General features: G+C 44.9%; 1 protein-coding gene across 1 annotated transcript in view; it reads right to left on the bottom strand.

Moving 5' to 3' along the window:
* Positions 1 to 712: 712 nt before the first annotated feature.
* LOC311025379 (clathrin interactor 1-like) overlaps positions 713 to 23,947 on the bottom strand; it is a 30,276-nt gene continuing 7,041 nt past the window's right edge. Inside the window, exons 2-12 of the mRNA XM_084028231.1 lie at positions 16,723 to 16,827; positions 16,350 to 16,446; positions 15,918 to 16,026; positions 15,304 to 15,525; positions 14,674 to 14,842; positions 4,947 to 5,163; positions 4,776 to 4,857; positions 4,566 to 4,643; positions 3,726 to 4,048; positions 3,257 to 3,440; positions 713 to 2,951 (exon numbers count right to left, since the gene is read on the bottom strand). Coding sequence (XP_083884357.1) covers positions 2,569 to 2,951; positions 3,257 to 3,440; positions 3,726 to 4,048; positions 4,566 to 4,643; positions 4,776 to 4,857; positions 4,947 to 5,163; positions 14,674 to 14,842; positions 15,304 to 15,525; positions 15,918 to 16,026; positions 16,350 to 16,446; positions 16,723 to 16,827 — 1,969 coding nt within the window. The 3' untranslated portion in view covers positions 713 to 2,568. The remainder of the gene's footprint in view (positions 2,952 to 3,256; positions 3,441 to 3,725; positions 4,049 to 4,565; positions 4,644 to 4,775; positions 4,858 to 4,946; positions 5,164 to 14,673; positions 14,843 to 15,303; positions 15,526 to 15,917; positions 16,027 to 16,349; positions 16,447 to 16,722; positions 16,828 to 23,947) is intronic.

Here is a 23,947-nt window from a genome sequence, read left to right as displayed (position 1 = left end):
GCCCTCCATCCCCACCCTAAACACAAGCGAACGCTTGTGAGCACTCCACGCATGCACACACACGCTTGGACACACACGCACAGTACGGTATGATAACTCTCCCGGCCCGGGGAGAGAGACATGCATCGGCTCGGCCCGCAGTGCTCAGCAGCAGAGGTAACGAGACTAGAGCCGAGCTGTATTGTGTAGTGGAGAGGGCCAACACACGCTATGCGCAATTGCGCACACACGCGCGATCGTCCTCTCAAATGCGGCTGCGTCTCTCCAGGTCACTGTGTGAGAGAAAGAAAGCTCTGACTTGCTTGGGCAGACGTTGTTTGGTGTCACCCGCTGATTTGCAAAATTTAAATATCTAGCCCGCTGAATCTTCCAATCCGGCCCCGGTTCAGCACCATCAATTTTTTTTTTCACCTTCAAAAAAAGTGCGCACAGTGCGTACTGGATTCTGGCTGGCGGCGCCACTGGGTGTTGTTATATATTCACATTGAAATTCTGGCATTGATTTGAGCCCCACCGCCGTATGAGTTAGCCCCACCGTAGTTGAACCAGAAAAAATACTCTGGCGCCGCCACTGTGTCTTTGTAGTTTAAGGCTTGTTTTAGCCTGTAAAAATGTATTCTTTTTTTGTTAGTTTAAAAGTTATCAAAACTAATTTTATTCAGTCTAAAAATACAAAAGGTAGCAAAAAGGAGGAAACTGAACCTTTAATATTATAATTTAATGTAAAATGAAGTACAGGAAATATAGAGTACAATCAAATGAAATGAGCTGTACCAAAAAAGAAACAAAAACATGGTTCCTGTCAACTAAATGATGTTATTAGTAGCTATGAACATAACCTCACAAGTAAACTAATAAAATATTAAACTTAACAACTATGGAATCATCCTTCTGAGAGTAACAAAATAAAGATTTGTTCATTTGGAATGCAGGGCCTCAGAAAACAACAAAAGGCTCTGCTTAGCTGTGTTGCACATCAAACAGAGAAAACTATACCCTTCACAAAGTCACACTCACTCAATCATTTTCTCACACACACACACACACACACACACACACACACACACACACACACACACACACACACACACACACACTTCATACTAGCCTTAGAAATAATTTATTAAAACTCTAAAAGCTAATGGAAAAAGTTATCCAATGTATCTAATCCATGACAAATGTGAGGGTGATTATTCTCTAGTACAGTTGGTGAGGTACAGATATGCAAATTTTGCACCAAGAGACCACCAAGTGAGGTGCAAGCTGAAAAATGTTTGCTGGCAAACATAGTTTGTAATTAAAGGTACATTGCTGGGTTGACCCACAAACTCTGAAGTGAGCTACTGCCTTAAAAGTGGGAGACATGTAGAGGATTGTGATATTCTGTCTTGTAGATGATGACCATTGTTTAACCTCTTTTCACATAGCCAGTTAAAAAACCTTATTCTGTACCTCTATCCATAAACAGTGCCTGTATGAAAAAACAGAATAGACAGAAGAGATCTATATGGGTCAGAAAGCAATGCTTAGAAAAAGTCCCATTTCCTACAACATCATCTCTAATGTGACACAATGTCAGGGGACGCATGAAGAGAAACTATCAATGGTACTCAAAATCAAATACTGACTGTATCTTTAATCGGATATTCATCTGAGGCAACCAGTAGAGGAAAATGTGTCAATTAACCGATGACTGTGATGTTAAGAGCCGAGCAGTATTTTTGGGACCTTTGTTCTTCAAGGCTTCACTCATGTTGTCTTTAAAACATATAGCTGTAGGCCTCCTACTGTACACTGACTTATTGTGAACTGCTATGAGCCTGATAAAAAGAGTAAAGGGGAGAAAAGGCATGTAATATGCAATCCATTCACGTTAATATGGCTAAAGAATAAGAATGACCATACAGTGTAATCTCAGGCCATCATGCCCTCTGCTGGAGGACCAGAGTATTTCAGTAGAGTTCAACTTTTCACCAGCATTAATAACTCTTATACTGTTAGCACTATGAGTGAGCAACAGAAAATAATAGCGCCACACTCTGGCAATAATGTAATGGCTTGAATTTTGCAATTGAATTTGGTTGAAATTATATAAAACATGATATCTCAAGCTACAATCCAAATTTAAGGCAGCAATGCTATTTTCATTTGCCGACTGATTGAATTATCTGTGTGGTTAGAGAAAAACTTTGCACAGGTTTTTTTTGTAATGAAGGTGGACATACTGAAGTTCATATATAAAAACAGCTAAAGAGGAGGATCCTTTAGCCACGGAAAAGTAATGACGAGAAGCTGGGGGCTGACACCTTCCCTACTCTTCAGGTGTCCTCTCTGTGTCCTCTCAATTTCACACATGGAATGGGTGGGGGCACCAGTGGGCGCTCACTCCTACCTCCAAGATCATGTCAACAAACCGGGATGGTGAAGGATCATGGTGCCAGCTCACCAAAGACAGCATTAGCAGAGAGAAACATGCAAGGTTGTCTTCAAGTACAGCAGTCCTGTGGTTGACTCTCTCAAACTGTCAATCAGACACACACGCACACACATACACACACACGCACTGCTTCATTTCCCAAAACTGCCAAAGTTAGCAAAGGCATCCTGTTTGGGTGGAACCCCGGCTGGGGTGATGGAGTGTGCTAGGCCCACACCTACTCCTGGCACTCCCATGCCAGCCATACCACCCATCATCACTGGAGTGGACAAACCCATATTCAGGCTCATGTTCATTCCCATCAGGCCTTGGTTTACAGGACAGCCCCCCATCGCCATGGTCCCTGTGGTCATTGAAGGGGGCATATTCGATGCGATTGATGCAGGCATGCCCATCATCATTGCATTGCCTGCCATTACGGGATTGGCTGATGGTATAACGGGTGTCACGTGGGGTGGAGAGCTGAGGTTCAGTCCTCCGAAGTTCTGGGTCAACAGGCTGACGGGAGGCACTCCTGCACAGACACACATGGGCGTTATTCAACTCTGTTTTACCACTTAGGTTGTGGGTTTAAAATGTTTATTGGGCACCGCAGAAAACGGATGGATGAATGATTAATGTATATTTTCCATAAGGTCAGGGGTCTGGAACAGGAGTACTGGGAATTTTCCAGCATGATTTGAGCATTAGCTAACTAATATTACTTGCTTTGGCAGGTTAAAATTCTAAATAAAAAAAAACCTTTTTGAGAATTTTTTTTTCTTCACATCCACGTGTAAAATGCACACAGAGAATAAATCACATGATGCAACATTATACCTTGTTGCTGGATGATATTGTTGAGTGTGGGCGGTGTCTTAGTGGGGTTGAGACCCGCTGACAGGAAGTCCAGGCTGATGTTGACAGAGGGATCCGACCAAGTTGACCCTAATGATCCTGGACCTCCAATGCCAAGCTTCTGCAGTTGTCCTATAGGTTGCTGAGATGTCATGCTTCCCAAGCTCTAAAATAAAACAAAATATTTTACACAAAGAACATTGTTTTTACAGAAAAAACATACTATGAAGAACCACAAAACTGCAAGCAATTACCAGCCTCAGATGGATTATAATAATGTATATTGATTGATTTAATTGATGTCAACATTTATTACACTATTTAGACTATTAATTGGACAATTTAATACAAACCGGAAGCCTTTTTTCCAGTAGAATTAATTATCTACATTTTCAGATTTTTTTATAGTTTGAGAGAAAATAGGCCTTCCTGTCAAGTGTACCGTACCTACCTGCTGAGAGCGAGAAAGGGGCATGGTTGGCATTGCAACAGATGCTCCTGGCGTTACACCTCCCAGAGAGAAAGTCATGCTCTGAGAAGCACTCAATGTTGTATGTGGATTGGTTAATTGATGGTTAACCCCACCCATCAGGTCAAAGAGCTCGGCAGAAGGCGGAGCAGTAGCAGGATTAGAGGCTGTGGCCGTGGGTGATTGGACACTGCCAAACAGGTCAGTGACGGGCTGGGAGGAAACAGAGCTTGACGAAGCTGGTGGATTGGCCGAGAAAGCATTCCAGTCTCCAAATTCTCCATTTCCATAGGATGGTGCAGCAGCTGCCCACAAGATAGGAGTGGTATAATTACCGTAGTCATGATTTTAACATTTGTCTTGGATTGTGACAGGAATTTCTACGAATCTCCACAAAAAATTGAAATAAGCTAAAAATGGTATGTATAACATGGCTTTTTGTCATGGTTGGCCTGGCCTGAACTTGTTTTTAGAGAGTGTATTTTAGTACTAAAGGCTTTCAAATTCGACCTGTTTTTTTTTGTTGGTTTTTTTTTGTTTTTAGTTAAAACTTACCCTGGTGAGTTTGCCTAGATATTACAATCAATTGAACCCTGGTGCTGACAAAACAATTAAACCGGCACAACTTGAAAAGGAGGGTATTGGTCCAAATGGACTTGTGTAGGTTTGTATATGGTGTGAAAGCAAAAGAGACCAGCCACAGGAGATGATGCAACAATGTACTTTATAATTGAACCCTTTAACCAAATAAACCGAACTACAGGTATAAAAGCACACTTGGATTACTACAGAAAGAGTTGAGAAAGCCAAGAACAAGGTTACCAGTGGAAGTTGGGAGGCTGGCAGAGGCTGCAGGAGAGGAGAAGTCAGCAAAGCCACCAATGAGGTCTGAACTGCCACCTGGATGGACGGAGGCACACAAGGATTCATGAAAATAGAGACTGAGAACTCTCTTATCCACCCACATTTTAAAACCACCTTTATGGACTTCACTTCTTCCATACCTTTATGAGTGTAAAGGTTTGTGATTACCTTTTGCAGTGCTCTGATTGGATAAAGGGTCAATCACTAGCAGGTCAGCTAGACCACTACTGGACGACTTCCTGACTGATGACTAAAGATGGGAACAGAGAGACATGCTGATTTGACATGTACTCTTGAAAATGTATCTCACATTTGGAAAGGCTGTGTTTGGGTGAGTACCTTCTCCTCTGGGCTCTTGTCCCCGGTGTAATGGGCTGCAGCACCCAGGTCCAGAGTTTTGCTGCTTGTTGCTCCACTGCGTTTCCGTGTGGTGGTCGTTGTGGTTTCTGTTGCTTGTGTGATCTGGATGCTCTTTGTTGTGACAGTTTCCTCCTCATCTTTGAACTCAAGAGTTTCCTGCCTACCATTTCTTGATGTTCGGTCCTCCTCATTGTCACTATGGCAACCAGACACAAGGAACATATGAGAGGCAGCACTCAGAAGATTGTGCGATTGATGGATTTGTTGCTTTGCAATTATTGTTTATCTGTGTGTGTGCAAGTGTTATGTAATGGATAATCCAAGACACATTTACATTTAGGTCATTTAGCAGACGCTTTTGTCCAAAGCGACTTACAATAAGTGCATTTGTCAAAAGAAAGAAACAAAGAAACCACAACATATCATTGCAGATAAAGTAAGAGCTAAAAAATAGAAACAAGTGGTCCTCCTCTGAGTAAAGTAGTAGCTGTTCAGCAAACATACCTTTAGAACAACAGTGCTATGATCAAAGTGCTATAGGGTAAGGTTTTTTTTTTTGGGGGGTGGGGGGGTGGGTGTTGTTAGTGGGTCATGCTATACAGAGTCGAGGTGAAGTCTGAACAGGTGAGTCTTGAGCCTTTTTCGGAAGATGGCAAATGACTCTGCTGTCCTGACATTGGTCGGGAGTTTGTTCCACCACTGAGGCACCAGAACAGAGAAGAGTCTGGACTTTGCTGAGCGACATTTGTTTGATTTCAGCGAGGGTGGTACAGCCGGCCAGCTGAAGTAGAGGAGCGAACTGCTCGCGTTGGGACGTGTGATTTGACCAGTGTTTGAAGGTAGATGGGTGCCGTTCCATTGATGGCCTTGAAGGCCAGTGCCATCGTCTTATATTGGATGCGTGCTGCAACAGGGAGCCAGTCGAGGTCGCGGTGGATTTGGGTAGATTGAAGACGAGGCGTGCTGCAGCGTTGACGATACGCTGCAAAGGTTTCGACGCCGAGGCCGGGAGTCCAGCCAGGAGAGAGTTGCAGTAGTCAAGGCGGGAGATGACCAGTGCTTGGACCAGGAGTTGCGTTGCATCCTTTGTGAGGAAAGTCCGAATCCTGTGGATATTATAGAGGGCTAATCTTCAGGATCGGGCCACAGCAGTGATGTTGGGGATGCAGAATAGTTGGTCATCGAGGATTACACCCAGGTTCTTCGCAGTTGACGACGGCAATATTGTGATGCCCTCGACAGTGACCGACAGGTCCATGCGAGGGCAGTCTTTTCCTGGGAAGAAGAGGATTTTTATTCAGGTTAAGCTTGAGGTGATGTGCAGTTGTCCAGACGGAGGTGTCTGCCAGACATTCCGAGATGCGAGTTGGAATGTGAGTGTCAGAAGTTGGGGGAAAAGAGAGGAAGAGCTGGGTGTCATCTGCGTAACAATGGTAAGAGAATCCATGTGATGTGATTACAGAGCCTAGTGATCTGGTGAATAGTGAGAAAAGAAGCGGTCCTAATACTGAGCCTTGAGGGACACCCGTGTCCAGAGAACAGGGTTTGGACATAGAGCCATTCCATGTGACCTGAAAGGTGCGATTTGTCAGGTATGATGTGAACCAGGTTAGAGCAGAGTCAGTGATGCCAAGTTCAGCCTGAGTGGAGAGGAGGATTTGGTGGTTGTCTGTGTCGAATGCAGCAGATAGGTCAAGGAGAATGAGAATGGAGGAGTGGGATGAGGCTCTGGCGTCTCGCAGGGACTCAGTCACTGTGAGGAGGGCCGTCTCAGTGGAGTGAGCAGTCCTGAATCCTGATTGATTAGGGTCAAGGAGGTTGTTCTGTGAGAGATAGGATGACAGTTGGTTGTAGGCGGCATGTTCCAAGGTTTTAGAGAGAAATGAAAGAAGAGATACAGGTCTGTAGCTTTGGATGTCAGCAGCGTCTAGGGTGTTTTTTTTTAGGAGGGGCTTCACTGTAGCTGTCTTAAAAACCGTTGGAATGACATCTGAAGTGAGGGAGGAGTTGATCAGGGTGGTGAGGAATGGCAAGATGTTGTGTGAGATGTCTTGGAGAAGAGAGGAGGGAATCGGGTCAAGGGAGCAGGTGGTGGCACGGTTAGATGTAACAAGTGCATGAATGTCTTCAGAGGTGAGAGGGCTAAAGCTGGTAAGGCAATCAGAGTTGAGAGTTAGTGGAGATGTTTTCTGGGAGATTATAGGCGTGAATGAGGAGCTGATGTCATTTACTTTCTTGGTAAAGTAAGTTGCAAAGTCATCGGCAGTGAGGGAGGAAGGAGGGGGAGGGGTAGGAGGGGTGAGGAGGGAGGAGAACATGGAGAAGAGTTTCCTGGGGTTGGAGGCGGAAGAGTTGATCTTTGCCAGGTAGAAGGCAGATTTAGCTGCCGAAACAGTTGAGGTTAAGTCAGAGAGGAGGTGGTGGTAGTGAGCAAGGTCCTCGTCCCTGCCTGATTTCTTCCATTTTCTCTCTGCCGCTTGCAACAATGATCTGTTGGTTCGCAGAGGTTCAGACAGCCAGGGAGGGGATGGAGATGATCGCACTGGTCGTGAGGTGGGGGGGACAGAGAGTGTCCAAAGAAGAGGAGAGTGAGGACATCAGGATGGAGGAGGCTTCCTCAGTAGGCATTAAGGAGAACTGTTCTGTGGATGGTAGTGAGGAAAGAACAGTTGAGGAGAGAGCAGAGGGAGAGAGGGATTTCAGGTTGCGGCGGCTGGTGACAGTTCGAGGCGTAGGGAGGAGGGATGTGGTGGACTTCATGGGGAGGGAGAAAGTCACAAAGTGGTGGTCGGACATGGTAAGCGGGGTAACAGAGAGTGCCGAGATGCAACAGGATCTTGTGAAGACAAGGTCAAGTTGGTTCCCGGCCCGGTGAGTGGGTGGAGAGGGGGAGAGTGTGAGGTCAAATGTAGAGAAGAAGTCAATAAATTCAGATGAGTGCAGCTTTCCCGGGTGGATGTTGAAGTCACAGAGGACGACGAGTGGTGTGCCATCATCAGGGGAGCAGCTTAGGAGGGCATCCATCTCATCCAAAAAGTCATGGAGAGGACCGGGTGGGCGATAGAACACTATCATGTTGAGATTGAAAGGAAGGGCATGTGGAATTCAAGTGCAGAATGGGGTAGGTGGTCCAGAGGAAGGACCTGGTAGGACCACCTGGGTGAGATGAGGAGCCCAGTTCCTCCTCCTCGCCCTGTTCGTCTTGGGGAGTGTGAAAACGAGTAGGCAGTTGAGAGAGCAGCTGGAGTGGCAATGTTTTCTGGGGTGATCCAGGTCTCCATAAGGGCCAGGAAATGGAGAGTCTGCAGGGAGGCATACGCTGAGATGGTGTCCGCCTTCTTGACTGCAGACTGGCAGTTCCATAGCCCCCCTAGTACTTCAAGTTCTGTATCGGTGGAGAATGGTGGGTAGCAGAGATTGGATTGGTTACAGCCTCGACCAATGGGTCTCTGGCGAAATCTTCTCTGGTTTGATGTCCTGTCTGGAATAGGACACATGGCTGCAATGGGTGGTGGTTGAGATGTTATGCCTACCTCAATGGACTTCCTCCATGGACTCCCGCAGATAGACTCCCTTGTCTTCGTTCGGCTGTCTGATGCTGCAGCTGACGCTGTAGTGACAGGCTCTTAAAGCAACACTTAAGAACTTTTCCTCTTCGGCCCCCCTACAGGTTGGAAGGGAATTGTCCATTACTGCCGTCGTAAATAATTTAGCCTACCGCAGCCTACCGTCGAACGCACGTTATTTGTTTGTATGCAGAACCGGCTCTGGAAACAATGAACGAGTTGAACAATGTCCAGTGACAACGTAGAGTAGCTAACATCTTAGCTAAGATTAGCTAACATGAGCCATAGCGATAGTTACATATATATTAGCACAATAGCTAACGCCTTAGCTAACATGAGCCAATAAAATAATCGACAATGTATTGTACACAGATGCACACTGTTGGAAAAAAAATGATTACCGGTATTATTTACAAGTCCAGCAGCAACAAAGCCAAGTCAGTAACCGTCTTGCATTTTGTAGCCTCCTTCAGCTCTCGCCAACGAGTGTGAGCCGGTCCAATATTCACTCTCATATGAGCTCTTTCTTTGTCATGCTCCCGTTTTCTTTTCTTCGCCTCATCGGACATTATACTCCTCCTTTTCTTTGCAGGCTCTGCCATGACGCCAATTTAAAAACTACCTAGCTGCAAGGTATCTTCCACGCACCTGCCGGGTGTTCTCCCACTGATCTCTATGCAGAGCCTCCACCTACCAGCTTTTGTAACGCTTGCCGTAAAGCAGGTCAAATTCGTAGTCTCATTAGAACTATAAAACCGCTACCCAATGAGGGAAAGTTACATAGTGCGGTTACAGCCGATAGACGGCTGCAGAGCGAATGCTGAAGTGCCGTTCACCCGGTTTTGAGGTGATGAACCACTGAAACTATTTTGGAAACATTATTTTAAGGCACTAAATACTCTTTAGTGTTGCTTTAAAGTGATGGTTCGGAGTAAAATGCACCCTAGGTCATTTCCACCATGACATCCAGCCAAATACCCCCTCAGAAGCATTTTTAGCGATGGTCAATATTGGTCAAGATAGGGCTATCAGCCGAATGGCTTAGTACTGGCACGATGGTACATCTTGTATATCTCATAAATTACCCCACTAATAATGCATGGAATGTTACCAAACTTCTGCAGTAGTACACATTTTTATAAATGCTTGTTTTATCAGGTCAACACAGGTTAACCTGATAATACAAGCATTTTTTCATACTCTCGCGTGACGGCATCTGCTGGGTAAACACGGAAGTGGCGTCTACGCAGCAGTAGCGTTAGCAGCAGAGGATAGAAGCTATCAGGCAAGTGTTCTTTTAAATAAACTCCTGATGTACTTACAAACTTTCAAATGCCTCGTTTTGTGAGTACTGACCCTATGTGTACTACTGCAGAAGTTTGGTAACATTCCATGCATTATTAGTGGGGTAATTTACGAGATATACAAGATGTACCATCGCACCAGTACTGCCATTCGGCTGATAGCCCTATCTTGACCAATGTTGACCATCGCTAAAAATGCTTCTGAGGGGGTATTTGGCTGGATGTCATGGTGGAAATGACCTAGGGTGCATTTTACTCCGAACCATCACTTTAAGTGGTTAATTTACCTCATGCAGGCTGAGCCCCTCCCTCCAATCAAGTCTAGAAGACTACAGCTGAGCTGGCTGAAACAAGAATTTGCCCACTCAGTAAGACACAATGGCTTAATGATTTTAAACACATGAGCCATCTTATGTGCAACAGGCGGTTGCATTATTTTTATATCTGCGATAACGCCACTGTGCACAACTAAGGAAGCATGAAGCATCGCTGGATGATTTTAAAATTATATATTTTTTCAGAAATATGTATCAGGGCACATGTGAAGAGGCATCTCGCTGGAAATTCGTCCCGTCCTGTTCTGTTCTAGTGGCCCAGTTTTTTTTTTTTTTTTTTTTTTTCGGACTCGTCCAGGCCGTGATCTACACTCTCGCCGCCGCTCAAGTGGTCCTCGCTGTGGGTTGTGGATCATCGGGAGCGGCTGCTATTGCTGGCCGCCGGTGTCTCCGAACTGATCGGATCCTTGGACCGGCAAACAGGTATCCGGCCGTAGGGGCCTGCTGGCCGCCGGAGACTGCTAGCCACCGGAGTTTGCTGGCCGCCGGAGCCGACCTGCCGTTGATTGGAGCCCGCTATCCACTGGAGCCTGCTGGCCACCGGAGCCTACTGGCCGCTGGAGCCGACCTGCCGCTGATTGGCGCCTGTTGCCTGCCGGAGCCCGCTGGAGCCTGCTGGCCTACTGGTGGAAGGAGTCTGCTGGGGCCCGTAAATCGCTGATGGGAGCCTGCTAGCCGCCGAGGGCCGCTAGCTGCTGGCCACTGGTGGAGCGGGAGCCTGTTGGCCGCTGGTCGTCGAGACCCGCTAGCCATCGGTAGCGGGAGCCCGCTGGCGAGGCTGGCCGTTGAAGTCCGTTAGCCGCTAGCCGTTGGCCGCTGTTGCCAGTTGGTCATCGGCAGCGGTATCCTGTCAGCCGCCGGTTGCCGGGAAGTGGGCCGAAACTGGTCCATCTATTCCACTCTTGTTGTTTGCCCTCCTTGTCGGTGTATCTATAGATATTAACAATGAAGCTCATCTTTGCATTGTTTCTTGTATTTTCACTTGCTTCTCGTGGGACGGGTTTTTCGCACTGTGGTAGTGGGGTTCCCGGACATGACCCCCCTACACCCTTGGGTCCTTCCAGGTCAGTGACCTGCACTTGGTCATTGGCTGTTGATAGACTGGCCCATCATCCAATGCTGTCCTGCTATTTGCTTGGAGCAACTCACGTATCTCTTCTTCCTTTGATGTGTATATCTGTCTTGCAAAACAGTTTTATACACACAGAATCTTCACTCATTGTCCTGGTAATTTCCAATACTGACGACAAATCAACTTCTAATATAAAACGAAAATGTTTTATCCTTCTTCTCCTTTTATTATCAGGCAATGTTCAGCCTAACCCAGGCCCCTTTCTGAATAATATTAGTACCCCTGATGATTTCAGAGCTAGATTAGGCCTGGGCATTTTACATCTCAATGTCCGGAGTTTGCTCCCTAAAATTGATACTATTAAGATTTGGGTACAGACAACTGAGACCGATATTCTTGTGTTATCCAAAACTTGGTTGAGTAAATCAGTCTCAGATCAGGACATCTCTATTAGTGGATATAATGTTTTCCGCTGTGATCGTCCAAGGAAAGGTGGAGGTGTAGCCATCTATATAAAAAACAAGTTTCATGCTACTCTCCTCTCCTCTATTTCCATCAGCAAACAGTTTGAATTTTTGGCATTGAGACTTGAATTTCAACTAGGACAGTCCCTTACAGTCATGGGCTGTTATAGGCCTCCCTCAGCCTGCAGTGAGGCTCTAAGTTCTTTAAATAATTGTGTCTCAGGGTTAAATTCTGGTGAGTTTGTTTTAGTGGGGGATCTAAACCTTGATTGGTTATAATCAGCCTCAGATGGCTTGAAATCTATTTGTGACTCTTTAAACCTAAGCCAATTAATAGATAGCCCTAACATTAAATACCCCTCGAGATCATCGCTCCTTGATCTTATAATAACAAATGCCCCCCACAGGTATACTGATGCTGGTGTTTTCGGGAATGATCTGAGTGACCATTGTGCCATTGCAGTGGTCAGAAATGCTAAACTCCCCAAAACCAAACCGCAAATTTTAATCAAAAGAGATTTTAAGCTTTTTCATGAGCAGGCTTTTTTACATGACTTGTCCAAATTTAAGTGGGAACAAATCTCCCTCCTTGATGATGTTGAGTTGGCCTGGAATTTCTTCCACTCAGAATTCCTGAAGCTAATCAACAAGCATGCTCCCTTACGCAAATTCAGGATAAAGGGGCGAAACAATAGATGGTTTTCTACTGAAATTGGAATCCTTCTTAAGGAAAGAGATCTTGCCTGGGTCAAAGCACGAAAAACTAAAATTGAGGCTGATTGGATCACTTTTCGTCAGCTCCGCAACAAATGTACCTCCCTAATTAAGAAGGCTAAATCTGAATTTTATCTAGCTGAAACCACCAAAAATCTAAATGATCCCAAAAAATTTTGGAGAGTTGTGAGATCTGCCTCTGGTGCTATACCTGCTACTGAACTGCCAAACTTTTTGGTCAAAGATTCAGCTAACCTGACTGACAAATGTGACATGTTAAATCATTTTAATGAACATTTTATCACAGCTGGGCACTTATTTGATTTTTCTAACAGTACTTCTAAAAGCACCGTTTTATCTGATGAACCCTCTGTTGTAAGTCGTCTCCCTGTTGATTGTTCTTTTCATTTTGAACTTGTGTCTACTTCTGAGGTCTGTAGTGCGCTGAAGAACCTGGATTCCAAAAAATCAGCTGGTCCAGATAGTTTGGATCCATTCTTCCTAAAGCTGGCTGCTGACTTCATTGCTGAGCCTCTAGCTTGTATTTTTAATCTAAGCCTCAGCACAAATAAACTCCCTAAAGTTTGGAAATCCGCTTTTGTCCTCCCATTGTTAAAAGGAGGCGAACCCTCAATTGTTAACAACTACAGGCCTATCTCCAAATTATGTATTTTAGCCAAATTATTTGAAAAATTGGTCTGTGATCAGTTGAAGGATTTTCTGGAATTGGAGAATATTCTCGATCCCCTTCAATCTGGTTTTAGGAAGCAGCACAGCACTGTTACTGCTGCCCTGAAAGTTCTAAATGATGTGTTTGAGGCGCTGGATTCGAAAAAGTTCTGTGTGGCTCTGTTTATTGATCTATCCAAGGCTTTTGATACTGTGGACCACAATCTCTTGCTACAAATTCTCCTCAAAAATGGTATTTCCAAACAGGCTGCCTCTTGGTTTGCTGATTATCTGACAAATAGGACACAATGTGTTCAGATGGCTGGAGTAAGCTCCACCTTTCTTGAGGTAACTAAAGGTGTACCTCAAGGCTCAGTCTTAGGACCCATCCTTTTCACAATCTACATAAATAATCTGTGTGCAAACATATCAAATGCCTCATACCATCTTTATGCGGATGGTACTGTAATTTATTGCTGCTCTCGTTCGATTGCTCAGGCATTTTAATTTTTGCAGTCCGCCTTTGATGCTGTACAGGTCCGATTGGAGAAACTGAAATTGGTTTTAAAGGCTGATAAATCCAAACTGATGATTTTTTCAAATTCAGCTGTTCCCCTGGAAAATGTCCCTTCCATCAGAACTGTCCGGGGTGAAACTCTAGATTTGGTCACCAGTTATAAGTATCTGGGATTCATTATTGATGATGCACTTTCATTCAAATTGCACATTAAAAATTTGATCTCTAAATTAAGGGTAAAGCTCGGTTTCTTCTACAGAAACAAATCATGTTTTTCACTCAGAGCTCGGACGTTTCTGATGTCAGCAACCTTCATGTCTGTCCTTGATTATGGTGATGTGGTGTATATGGCAGCTTCATCCAGCTGCCTCAAATCCTTAACTCCGGTCTATCACTGTGCGCTGAGGTTTATTACTGGCTGTAGTCGCCTCACCCACCACTGTGAATTATACGCAAAAGCTGGCATGCCTTCCCTCAATGTAAGACGCCATACACATTGGCTGACCGTAGTTTTTAAGGCACTTCTTGGCCTGGCTCCGATATATATTTATGCATGTTCCTTCAGAGAACTGGAAGCCGCTATGCCTTAAGGTCAAATGACATTCTGCACTTCACTGTTCCTCGAGCTCAGACTGAATCGGGAAAAAAAGCATTCAGTTTCGCTGCCCCTTCTGCTTGGAATGCTCTCCAATCTGAACTGAGATTATCAGAACTTGTTTCATTGGAAGCATTCCGCTCTATTTTAAGAAAACGTCAAAGGAAAACTTTTGAACAGTGCCTATGTTCTTAATTTGTTACTGTATCTATATCTTCTGCACTTTATTTGCCTATCGACTTGCACTTTAGTATTTGCTTATTCACTCGCACTTTAGTACTTAATATTTTAATGTTTTCATGTTTGTTTTTTGCTGCTTGTTTGTTGTTGTCTGTCTGTCCTGATTGTCATGACGTGTGCTGCTGCCTTTCTTGGCCAGGTCACCCTTGTGAAAGAGGTCTTGATCTCAATGGGTTTTTTATCTGGTTATATAAAGGTTATAAATAAAGATTGTCAACGTGTATATTTACCTGATTCTGTCGGGCGAGTCATCTCGTTCCTTCTTTCTGAACTTGTTGAGTGTGTCGTCGATAGTGCTGCCTATCTTGTCGCTGATCTCTCCGAGCTTCTCACTGAAGGGGAAAGCTCCTCTGCTCTTATCCCAGTCCTCGTCCCATTTACTCCGATCCAACTCATTCGCTGGAAGGAAGAACACAGAAAAGGACAGCGAGAGAGAGAGAAAAAGAGAGAGAAAGAGCGGACCATTGTAAACTTGGGCAGTTTCACAGGCGTCCACCAGGACATACACAGTCTCTCATACTAGCCATACAAACCCCCTCATTTCAGGTGCACAGTTTGTGTAACAATTGCCGTTCTATAACAAATATAAGATTTTAAAAGCAACACTAATATTGGAGCAGCTGTTAATGAATTAGTATTTAAAAAATGTTGGTCTGTAAAATGTCTTGTTCGTGTGTCTGATAAACAGAGTGAACAAATACTTTGCTAGTACAGTTTGATCCATTCAAAAAGTCACACATTTGCTTTACATGATATCCTCCCTCCAATCCATTTTAAATCTTCTAGGTTTGGAGAGGGGAAGTTCATATTGTTTTATTCCACATCGGAAGCGGTCAAAGGAGATGTAGTGAAATACTTACAGTTCTTAATGCTTCCTCCTCCTCCTCCTCCTTCACCTCTTCCTCCTCCTTCTCCCCCTCCGCCTCCTCCTCCCATACTGTCAGAGGAGACGCCAATGTATTTGTCTTTGTTCTTCTTGGCTTTCTTCCTCTCCTCTCTCAGTCTGTCGTCATCCTGGATGAACTCCACCATCTCCTTCACCTTCTGACGGACATTGATACCCTGATCCTTACCACTCTCATCTGGACAGACATACAAACAGAAAAAACTTAACTACTGGCTAGACTGATACAACACATGTTGTGAATAGTAACTTTGGGGACATCCTGACATTTCATATATTGCCACCCACCCTGGTCATTTCTAAGGTGTCTTGAAAACTAAATGTTAAATATTCCATGAAATTAGAGATATTCATGGTCCACAGAGGATCAATCGTTATGATTTGGTTACCTACGACCATGATCCAAATTAAATGCACAGATTTAAGTCTTACTAAGCACATTCATGCTACCCAGAGAATTAACCATTTCTATTTCTGATCTTTTCTAATAGCACCAAATTTGTACACACATTTCTATAAAAGCAAGACAAACTAGAAAAAGAGATAACAAAATTTAGTTTAGAGAGTCACCAATGAGGTGGTAGTTTTCTAGAGACCGCAGGTCGTAGATGTGTTCTCTGGCACTAGTTACAACTCTTTCAGACCCATTCCTGATCAGATAGGCCAGCAGCAGTAAAGCCTGGAAGAGGGGGATAAAGACAGCTGGTAAGAAGTGGAGGGAGAGACCGATTAATACATCTGTATCTGTGTGTATTTAAAAAAAATAGAAATTGGTTATAAAAATAAAACCAGAGAATCAATAAGCCCAAAAGCTCTTGATCCAGTCAGCCGTGTAAATACTGGAATGCATGTGGGAGTCTGACTGTGGGCATAAAGAAGCACTGAGACTTGGCTTCAATAAATGCTGCTATAACAATATAGAACTGAGCTGCATGATATAACTCAATACAGATACAACACGGGACACAACCTGGGAAACAACCAACCAGAGTGTAAGCATACCTTGTAGACTCGTCTCCAGTTCTTCTTATTGTCCTTCAGCATCCTGGTCCACAGCATGTTCATCACCTCAGGGAACTGCTCATACATAAAGGTAGATCTACATACACAAACACACAATAAACAAAATATTATGCTGCTGGGAAAACCCATAGAGGTAAACCAAACCATAATGAGGTCAAGTGACCGGAGCCTTACTTGTCTTTCAAACAGAACTCTTTTTTCTTAATAAAACCTTGTAATAAAACACCTCACGTTAATGTGTGTGTAATAATACAACACAGTTGACCTGTTACCTTAGTGATAATGTGCATTTATATTTGGGCACATAAAGAAACTGTGTGTGTGTGTGTGTGTGTGTGTGTGTTACACATACTTGGCTATTTCTCCCATCAGTTGTCCAGAGGGTCCCCAGGGGTCGTCATTGGTGGCCTCTCTCACCTTCGATTCAATCTCTGAGTAGTTCATCACCACATTCGTGCTGTTGACACAAACATATATGTTTATATTCATAAATGACCTCAATCAAAAATATATTTCAATTATGTAAAGGTGAAACCGTGTGGCTTTACTTTGTTGTTTTCAATCTGTTCACTTATTGTGAACATATGGCTTGTTATTATCAGTTGGCCTTGCTGGTTATCAGCAAATGTTCTGTGCCGATTCCCTTCACAACCCAACGTCACATTGGTCAAGCAGACCAAAATACATACAATCAAAAGCACACACATTGGCGTATTTACACAGTATAATACACACAAACACTAGCAGAGCCTCATTATCATATCTAACTTCTACGCACACTCTCTCTACACAACACAGATGTCTACCTACTGCTACACATGGCAACACCACAGGATTAGATGGATGGATGGATGGATGAATGGATGGATGGATGGATGGATGGATGGATGGATGGATGGATGGATGCTTTATTGATCCCAAAGGAAATTCAAGCATCCAGTAGCAATAACATACATAGAATATACATTAAACATACATTAGAATCTATACAAAAGCTATATAAAATAGAAAGTGACTAGGAATAAAATGTTTTATACAACTATAAACTATATTACAACTATAAAGTGACCAAGTGTCCATTGTCTATTGTGCCTCCTGCCATCACTGAGAGCTGTTGTATAGTCTGATGGCCAGGGCGACGAGAGAGTTCTTAAGTCTGTTGGTGGAGCAGGATTGGGACAGCAGTCTACCACTGAACACACTTCTCTGCCTGATGAAGGTGTTGTGCAGAGGGTGGTGGGTGTTGTCCAGTATGGACAGCAGTTTGTCCAGGGTCCTTCTCTCTGCCACTGTCACCAGAGAGTCCAGCTCTGTGACCACCACTGAGCCAGCTCTCCTCACCAGTCTGTCCAGTCGGGCAGCGCCCCTCTTCTTGCTGCTTCCTCCCCAGCAAACCACAGCGTAGAAGAGGACGCTGGCCACCACAGATTGGTAGAACATCCGCAGCAGTTTTTTACAGATGTTGAAGGACCCCAGCCTTCTCAGGAAGTACAGACGGCTCTGTCCTTTCCTGTGGACAGAGTCCATGTTTGCTGTCCAGTCCAATCTGTCGTCCAGCTGCAGCCCCAGATATTTGTATGTCCTGACCACCTCCACATCGACTGTCCGAGGGGGGTTGAACTGTCCATGGGTGTGGCGGGTGGGGGGGGGCTCTGCAGTCCGAGGTGATGATGGACGTGATGGGGGTGTGAAGGGTGTGAAGTGGGTAGTCACTGGCTGTGGAAGCTGGAGTATCAAACCTGTTAAAAAACAGGTTTAGCTGGTTTGCTCTCCCAGCATCCCCCTCTTCTGTGCTGCTGCCCTTCTTCTCAGGGCTCCAGAGTGCGACCATTTTGGTCGCATATGCGACCAAAATTTTTATGAGTGCGACTGAAAAAAATTGTAGGTCGCACTGGTGCACCTAACGCTGCTCGGGTGAAAAAAAAAATCATAAGCGCAGCATCTCTTTATGTTCTCCTGACGGTATCGTGGTCTAAACCAATAAGAGACAGAGCTCGGGCGGGTCCTTGCCTCTGATTGGCTGTGGTCCTTTTCACTGCTGTAAATTGTGTCAGTTCGAAAATGCGAGCGAGCAGAGCAGGTACTCTGAGCGCTTCGACAATGAGCGCTTCGATTTTCTTTGAAAATGAAGAGAGGCAGAAAGCCTCGCCCCGAGACTAATTAAAAAGCCCAAAAATACGCCTTCAGACAGGACTGGTTGAAGCAATTTCCCTGGCTGATGTACGATAAAGAAAGGGACTCAATGCACTGCATTTATTGTCGGGAGTGCGGTCAGAATTTGTCCGGTAATAGTGCGTTTGTGGAGGAGTCAACAACATTTCGCATCGAGACATTGAAAAAGCGCAATATGTCCAAAAAGCATACTACATGCCGTGATAAGTGTGTTAATAAAGTGGCCCCTCATCCAGCTGCATTTCAGCGTCAGGCTGTATTAATCACGTCCGCTGAGGAATCTGAAATGATTATAAAATTCAACGTTGCATACAATATTGCAAAGGAGGAGTTGCCGTTCACTAAATTTAAGTCCGAAATTATTCTGATGAAAAAAATGCCGACACTAAAGAACAAGACAGCTGCGGAGGTTGGAAACGCCACGTACACGTCATTCATGACTGACGGCGACACAGACGTCTCTACGAAGGAGTGCGTTATTGTCTACTGCTGCATTTTGCATAAAGGGAGGCCGGTCAACATGTTAATTGGACATGTCGGTGGAGCATGGACACGCACAGTGTTTGAAGGCCCACATTACAGATTAAAAACATTAAAAATGAATAGCCTAAGTAAAAATATAATTAGGCTAGGCTAAGATCACATAAACAGTTTTCCATTTGCAATCTATAGACTAGTGACCTGTATGATCTTTTTATTCTTGAGGAATTTATGCTGCCACAAAGCAAGCATTTACTGCGCTTGGGCATCAGTGTGCAGATTGGCTGGAGAAAATGGTTCCTCTGGGTGCTGATGGTGCTGCAGTTAACCTAGGCCATAAGGGGGGTGTCATTATGTAAAAGGAGAGCGATAAAAAGGTGGCTTTTTGGCGTTAAAGGCGACGCAATGAAAAATGTGGGTGCACCTAAATTTTGTGCTGGTGCACCTAAAAAAAAAAGTTAGGCGCACCAGTGCAACCAATGCAAAAAGTTAGTCTGGAGCCCTGCTTCTTACAGCCTGTGATGGTTTTCATGCCATCCCAGACCTCCCTCATGTTGTTCTGCTGCAGCTTATGTTCCACCTTCCTTCTGTACTCCTCCTTTGCCTCTCTCAGCTGGACCTTGAGTTCCCCCTGTATGCCCTTCAGCTCGTCTCTGTCACCATCCTTAAATGCCCTCTTCTTCCTGTTAAGGATGTCCTTGACATCACTGGTGATCCAGGGCTTGTTGTTAGGGAAGCAACGTACAGTCCTAATGGGAACCACAACATCCATACAGAAGTTCAGGTAGTCAGTAGTGCAGTGGGTAACCCCCTCGATGTCCTCACCATGTGCGTCCTGCAGGACGTTCCAGTCAGTAGATTCAAAGCAGTCCCTCAGAGCCTCCACTGCCTCAGGAGACCATTTCCTGAAGGAGCGTGTGGTTGTGGACTGTCTCTGGATTTTTGGCTTATAGTGTGGTGTGAGCAGGACCAGGTTATGGTCAGACTTTCCCAGTGGGGGCAGAGGAGCGGCAGTGTAAGCTTCCTTCACGTTGGCATACAGGAGGTCTAACGTCCTGTTCTTCCTGGTGGGGCAGCTTACAAACTGGTGAAAGTCTGGTAGTGTGGAGTCCAGTGTGACGTGGTTAAAATCCCCAGAGATGGCGATGAAGGCGTCTGGGTGCTGTGTTTGCAGTCCTGCTATGGTGGAGTGGATGACGTCACACGCGGTCTCGGCGTGTGCATGCGGAGGGACGTAAACACAAACAACAATGGCGTGGGAAAACTCTCTAGGCATGTAGTACGGTCTGAGACCTACAGCCAGCAACTCAATATCTCTGTTGCACACAGTCTCCTTCACCGTAACATGCCCCGGGTTGCACCATCTGATGTTAATAAACAGTGCGAGTCCTCCGCCTTTACGTTTGCCGCTGCGTCTGCAGTCCCTGTCCGCTCTCACCGTCGTGAATCCAGGTACATCCACATTAGCGTCCGGTGTGTTCTGAGTGAGCCAAGTTTCAGAGAGACACAGTAAACTGCTCTCCCTGAATGTCCTGTCGGTCCTCACAAGGGCAGCCAGCTCGTCCGTCTTGTTGGTAAGACAGTTAACATTCCCCATGATGATCGAGGGAACCGAGGGCTTGTACTACTGTATCACAACAAATAGCTACATTCATGCAGGTGTCATAATGTGTCATAATTAGGGCTGTCAACGTTAACGCGTTAACGCCCGCGATTAATCTGGAAACCATAACGCGTTAAAAAAATGTTTACGCAAATTAATCATATTGTAATGTTTCACTGAAGAGTCCGAGGCGAGGAATAACTCTTAAGTCAATGCTTTATTTAGCCTCTCGAAATACACTCTCAGCAACACACATCAACTGTCCCACTCTTACACCGAAAATTCCGAGAACCCCCCCCCCCCCCACCCCCCACTCTCTCCACCAACCACCGGCCAGCACCCTGATTGACATGACCTGCAGTCCAGTGTTTGACAGAGAGACCGGGGTAACAGGCTGACAGCCTATGTCTTTTAACCAGGGACGTTACAATATTATCAAGTTTGACCCCAACTTCCTACCGTAATTCCAGCGCGCATGTTTACCTGGCTGAATTACTGAAAGGCGTCACAAACACAGAACACTATGACTGAGGAGGCGTTCCCTGGTGTGCTTAACGGTAAATTTCGTTTTAAAAAGCTTCCAGACGGAAGTTTAGATAAAACCAAAGTTGTGTGCACATATTGCAGTGATGAACTGTCTTTCCACCGAAGCACAACAAGCCTGAAGTACCATCTTCGGGCAAAGCACATCTTTGCTGATGCTAGCAAAGATGCTAGCACTGAGACATCATCAAGACGTGTTCGCCAAACTACACTGGCAGAGTGCAGCAAGGGCAAGTCTGTCAACAAAGCGACAACAACTAAGCTAACCAATGCTATCGCTAAATGGATCGCCGTTGACTGCAGGCCCATCAACATCGTTGAAGACCAGGGGCTTCAAGGTATTATCCAGATCGCCTCAAATGACCCATCATACAAGCCACCTGCTAGGGGAACTATTGTCACAAGAATTCATGAATTGTTTGGCAGTGAAAAGGCAAAGAAAGCAGAGCAGTTGGTGTGAGTGAAGTGTATATAAATAATGGTGGCGTTAGCGAAACGCAGGGAGGGTTATCAGAGGAGGAGGAAATACAGGCAGAGGAGACAGGTGTGGGGGGCAGTAAGCCCACATGGGGGGAACAGGTGGAGGAGGCTGAGCTGGAGGAGGAGGAAGAGGAGGCAGTGAAGGTGAAAACTGCTTCCAAGCGAAGGGGAAAAACTAGAACAAAGCAGGAAGCAAAGAGCAGTAAGGTGGAGGACAGACAGACTGTAAGGGGGCAGACAGAGGAAAGTGAAAGTGATGAGTGTGTCTCTGACAGCAGTGACATATCTGGTTCTAAAGTAAGCAACAGTCAACAAAAAAAACTTTACTCTGTAGAATTAATACAGTCGTTTTTAACCAAAACCAAAAATGCTAAAGGGGTTAAAATAGAAGAACATTTCCCAGTTTTAAGTTTGTTTTATACCTCGGCCAGACTCCACATGAGCAAAAAAGATGAGTCTAGTTTTACTGATCAAGAGGTTTTTAGGTTAAGGAAACTTTTACCTAAAGTTAAACGACAAATGAACAAGGAGGATGATGGGAAGAACTCCAATGTGTGTTTTAAGTAATTTATTGGCTTTTATTTTTGTTCTTAACTTCTTACTTATGGATAATTTTAGAGTGGGAAGTCTAAATGTAAATGGAGCCAGAGAACAAAGAAAAAGAGCAAGTATTTATGAAATGGCCAAAATGAAACATATTGATGTATTTTATGTACAAGAGACACATAGTGACAGCACCAATGAGGCAGACTGGAGGAGAGAGTGGGAGGGGGAAGTCATTTTAAGTCACAACACTTCCCTGAGTGGAGGAGTTGGCTTCCTCCTCTCCAAATCTTTTACTCCGGTCTCACTGGAGGTCGAGCATTTTATCGAGGGGAGGTTGCTTTTAATGAGAGCACGGTTCGGCCTTTTTACTGCTGTTTTTATCAATGTGTATGCTCCAACAACCGGTACAGAGAGGAAGCTGTTTTTACAAAAAACTAATGATGTTTTAAATGGCTGTGCCTCGGAGGATTTTTTATTCTTTGGGGGGGATTTTAACTGTACTGAAAACGCTGCGCTAGATCGCAACCATGCAGAGCCGCATCCAGTTTCCCAACATGTTCTGAGGCAGCTGGTCTATTCTCATGGCCTGGTGGACGTGTGGAGGAGGACGCACGCAGACTGCCGTCAGTACACCTGGTCCCACCTCAGAGAGAGTAGGATCTCCTCAGCTCGATTAGATCGTATCTATTGTTTTAAGCATCATTTTAATATTTTTAAAATGTGCAGTATTGTTCCTTCTGGTTTTAGTGATCATTCTTTAGTTTTGTGTAATGTTTTTATTCAGAATATTATACCTAAAAGCGCTTATTGGCATTTTATTTATTCAGTCTTAGCATCTGATAAACATTTTAGAGAGGTTCTTATTTATTTCTGGGATGTTTTTAGACAGAGGAAGGGTGATTTTAGCAGTATTAGGCAGTGGTGGGACCATGGTAAGACTGAGATTAAACTTTTATGTCAACAGCACACCCTCAATGTCACCAGAGACATCACCAGATCTACGAAAGACCTGGAGACTGATATAGTGGAACTAGAAAGATTGAGTGAGTCCACAGCAGATCGAGGATATATTGAAATCCTCAAAATCAAAAAGCTAGCGTTAGCAGACCTGTTGGATGTCAAAGTACAGGGTGCACTGGTCAGGTCCCGGTTTCAAGCCAGTGCGGAGATGGATGCTCCCACTAGCTATTTTTTCGGCCTGGAGAAGAGGAGCGGGCAGAGGCGGGTAATCCACTCACTGTTAGCAGACACAGGGCAAACAATTACAGAACCAAGCCAGATACGGAAGCGAGCTGTGCATTTTTATTCATCGCTTTACAGCAGTGAGTATGAGGAGCAGGAAGCTCAGGTGGAGGGGTTCTGCAACGGACTGCCTCAGGTCTCTGAGGAGATCAATGCACAGCTAAACAGGCCATTAGAAATGCAGGAGCTGGTAGCCGCTCTGCAAGGCATGCAGGGGCGGCGGGCTCCCGGCATAGATGGCCTGAGCGTAGAATTCTATAAGGCTTTCTGGGACATCTTTGCCAAAGATCTTTTAGATGTTTTTAATGAAAGTCTGGCCTCTGGTTCAATGCCCACATCCTGCAGGAGAGCTGTGATCACGCTGCTCCCCAAAAAAGGAAACCTGCAGGACATTAAAAACTGGCGCCCTGTGTCTCTACTGTGTGTGGATTACAAGCTTCTGTCCAAGCTCTTTGCCTCCAGGCTGGGGGTAGCTATGGAGCATCTCGTCCACCGGGACCAGACCTACTGT

This window comes from Eutrigla gurnardus (assembly GCF_963514095.1).
Source record: "Eutrigla gurnardus genome assembly, chromosome: 15".
NCBI classification, from domain to species: domain Eukaryota; kingdom Metazoa; phylum Chordata; class Actinopteri; order Perciformes; family Triglidae; genus Eutrigla; species Eutrigla gurnardus.
The sequence above is the reverse complement of the archived record's forward strand: the minus strand, read 5'-3'. Positions and strand labels throughout refer to the sequence as shown.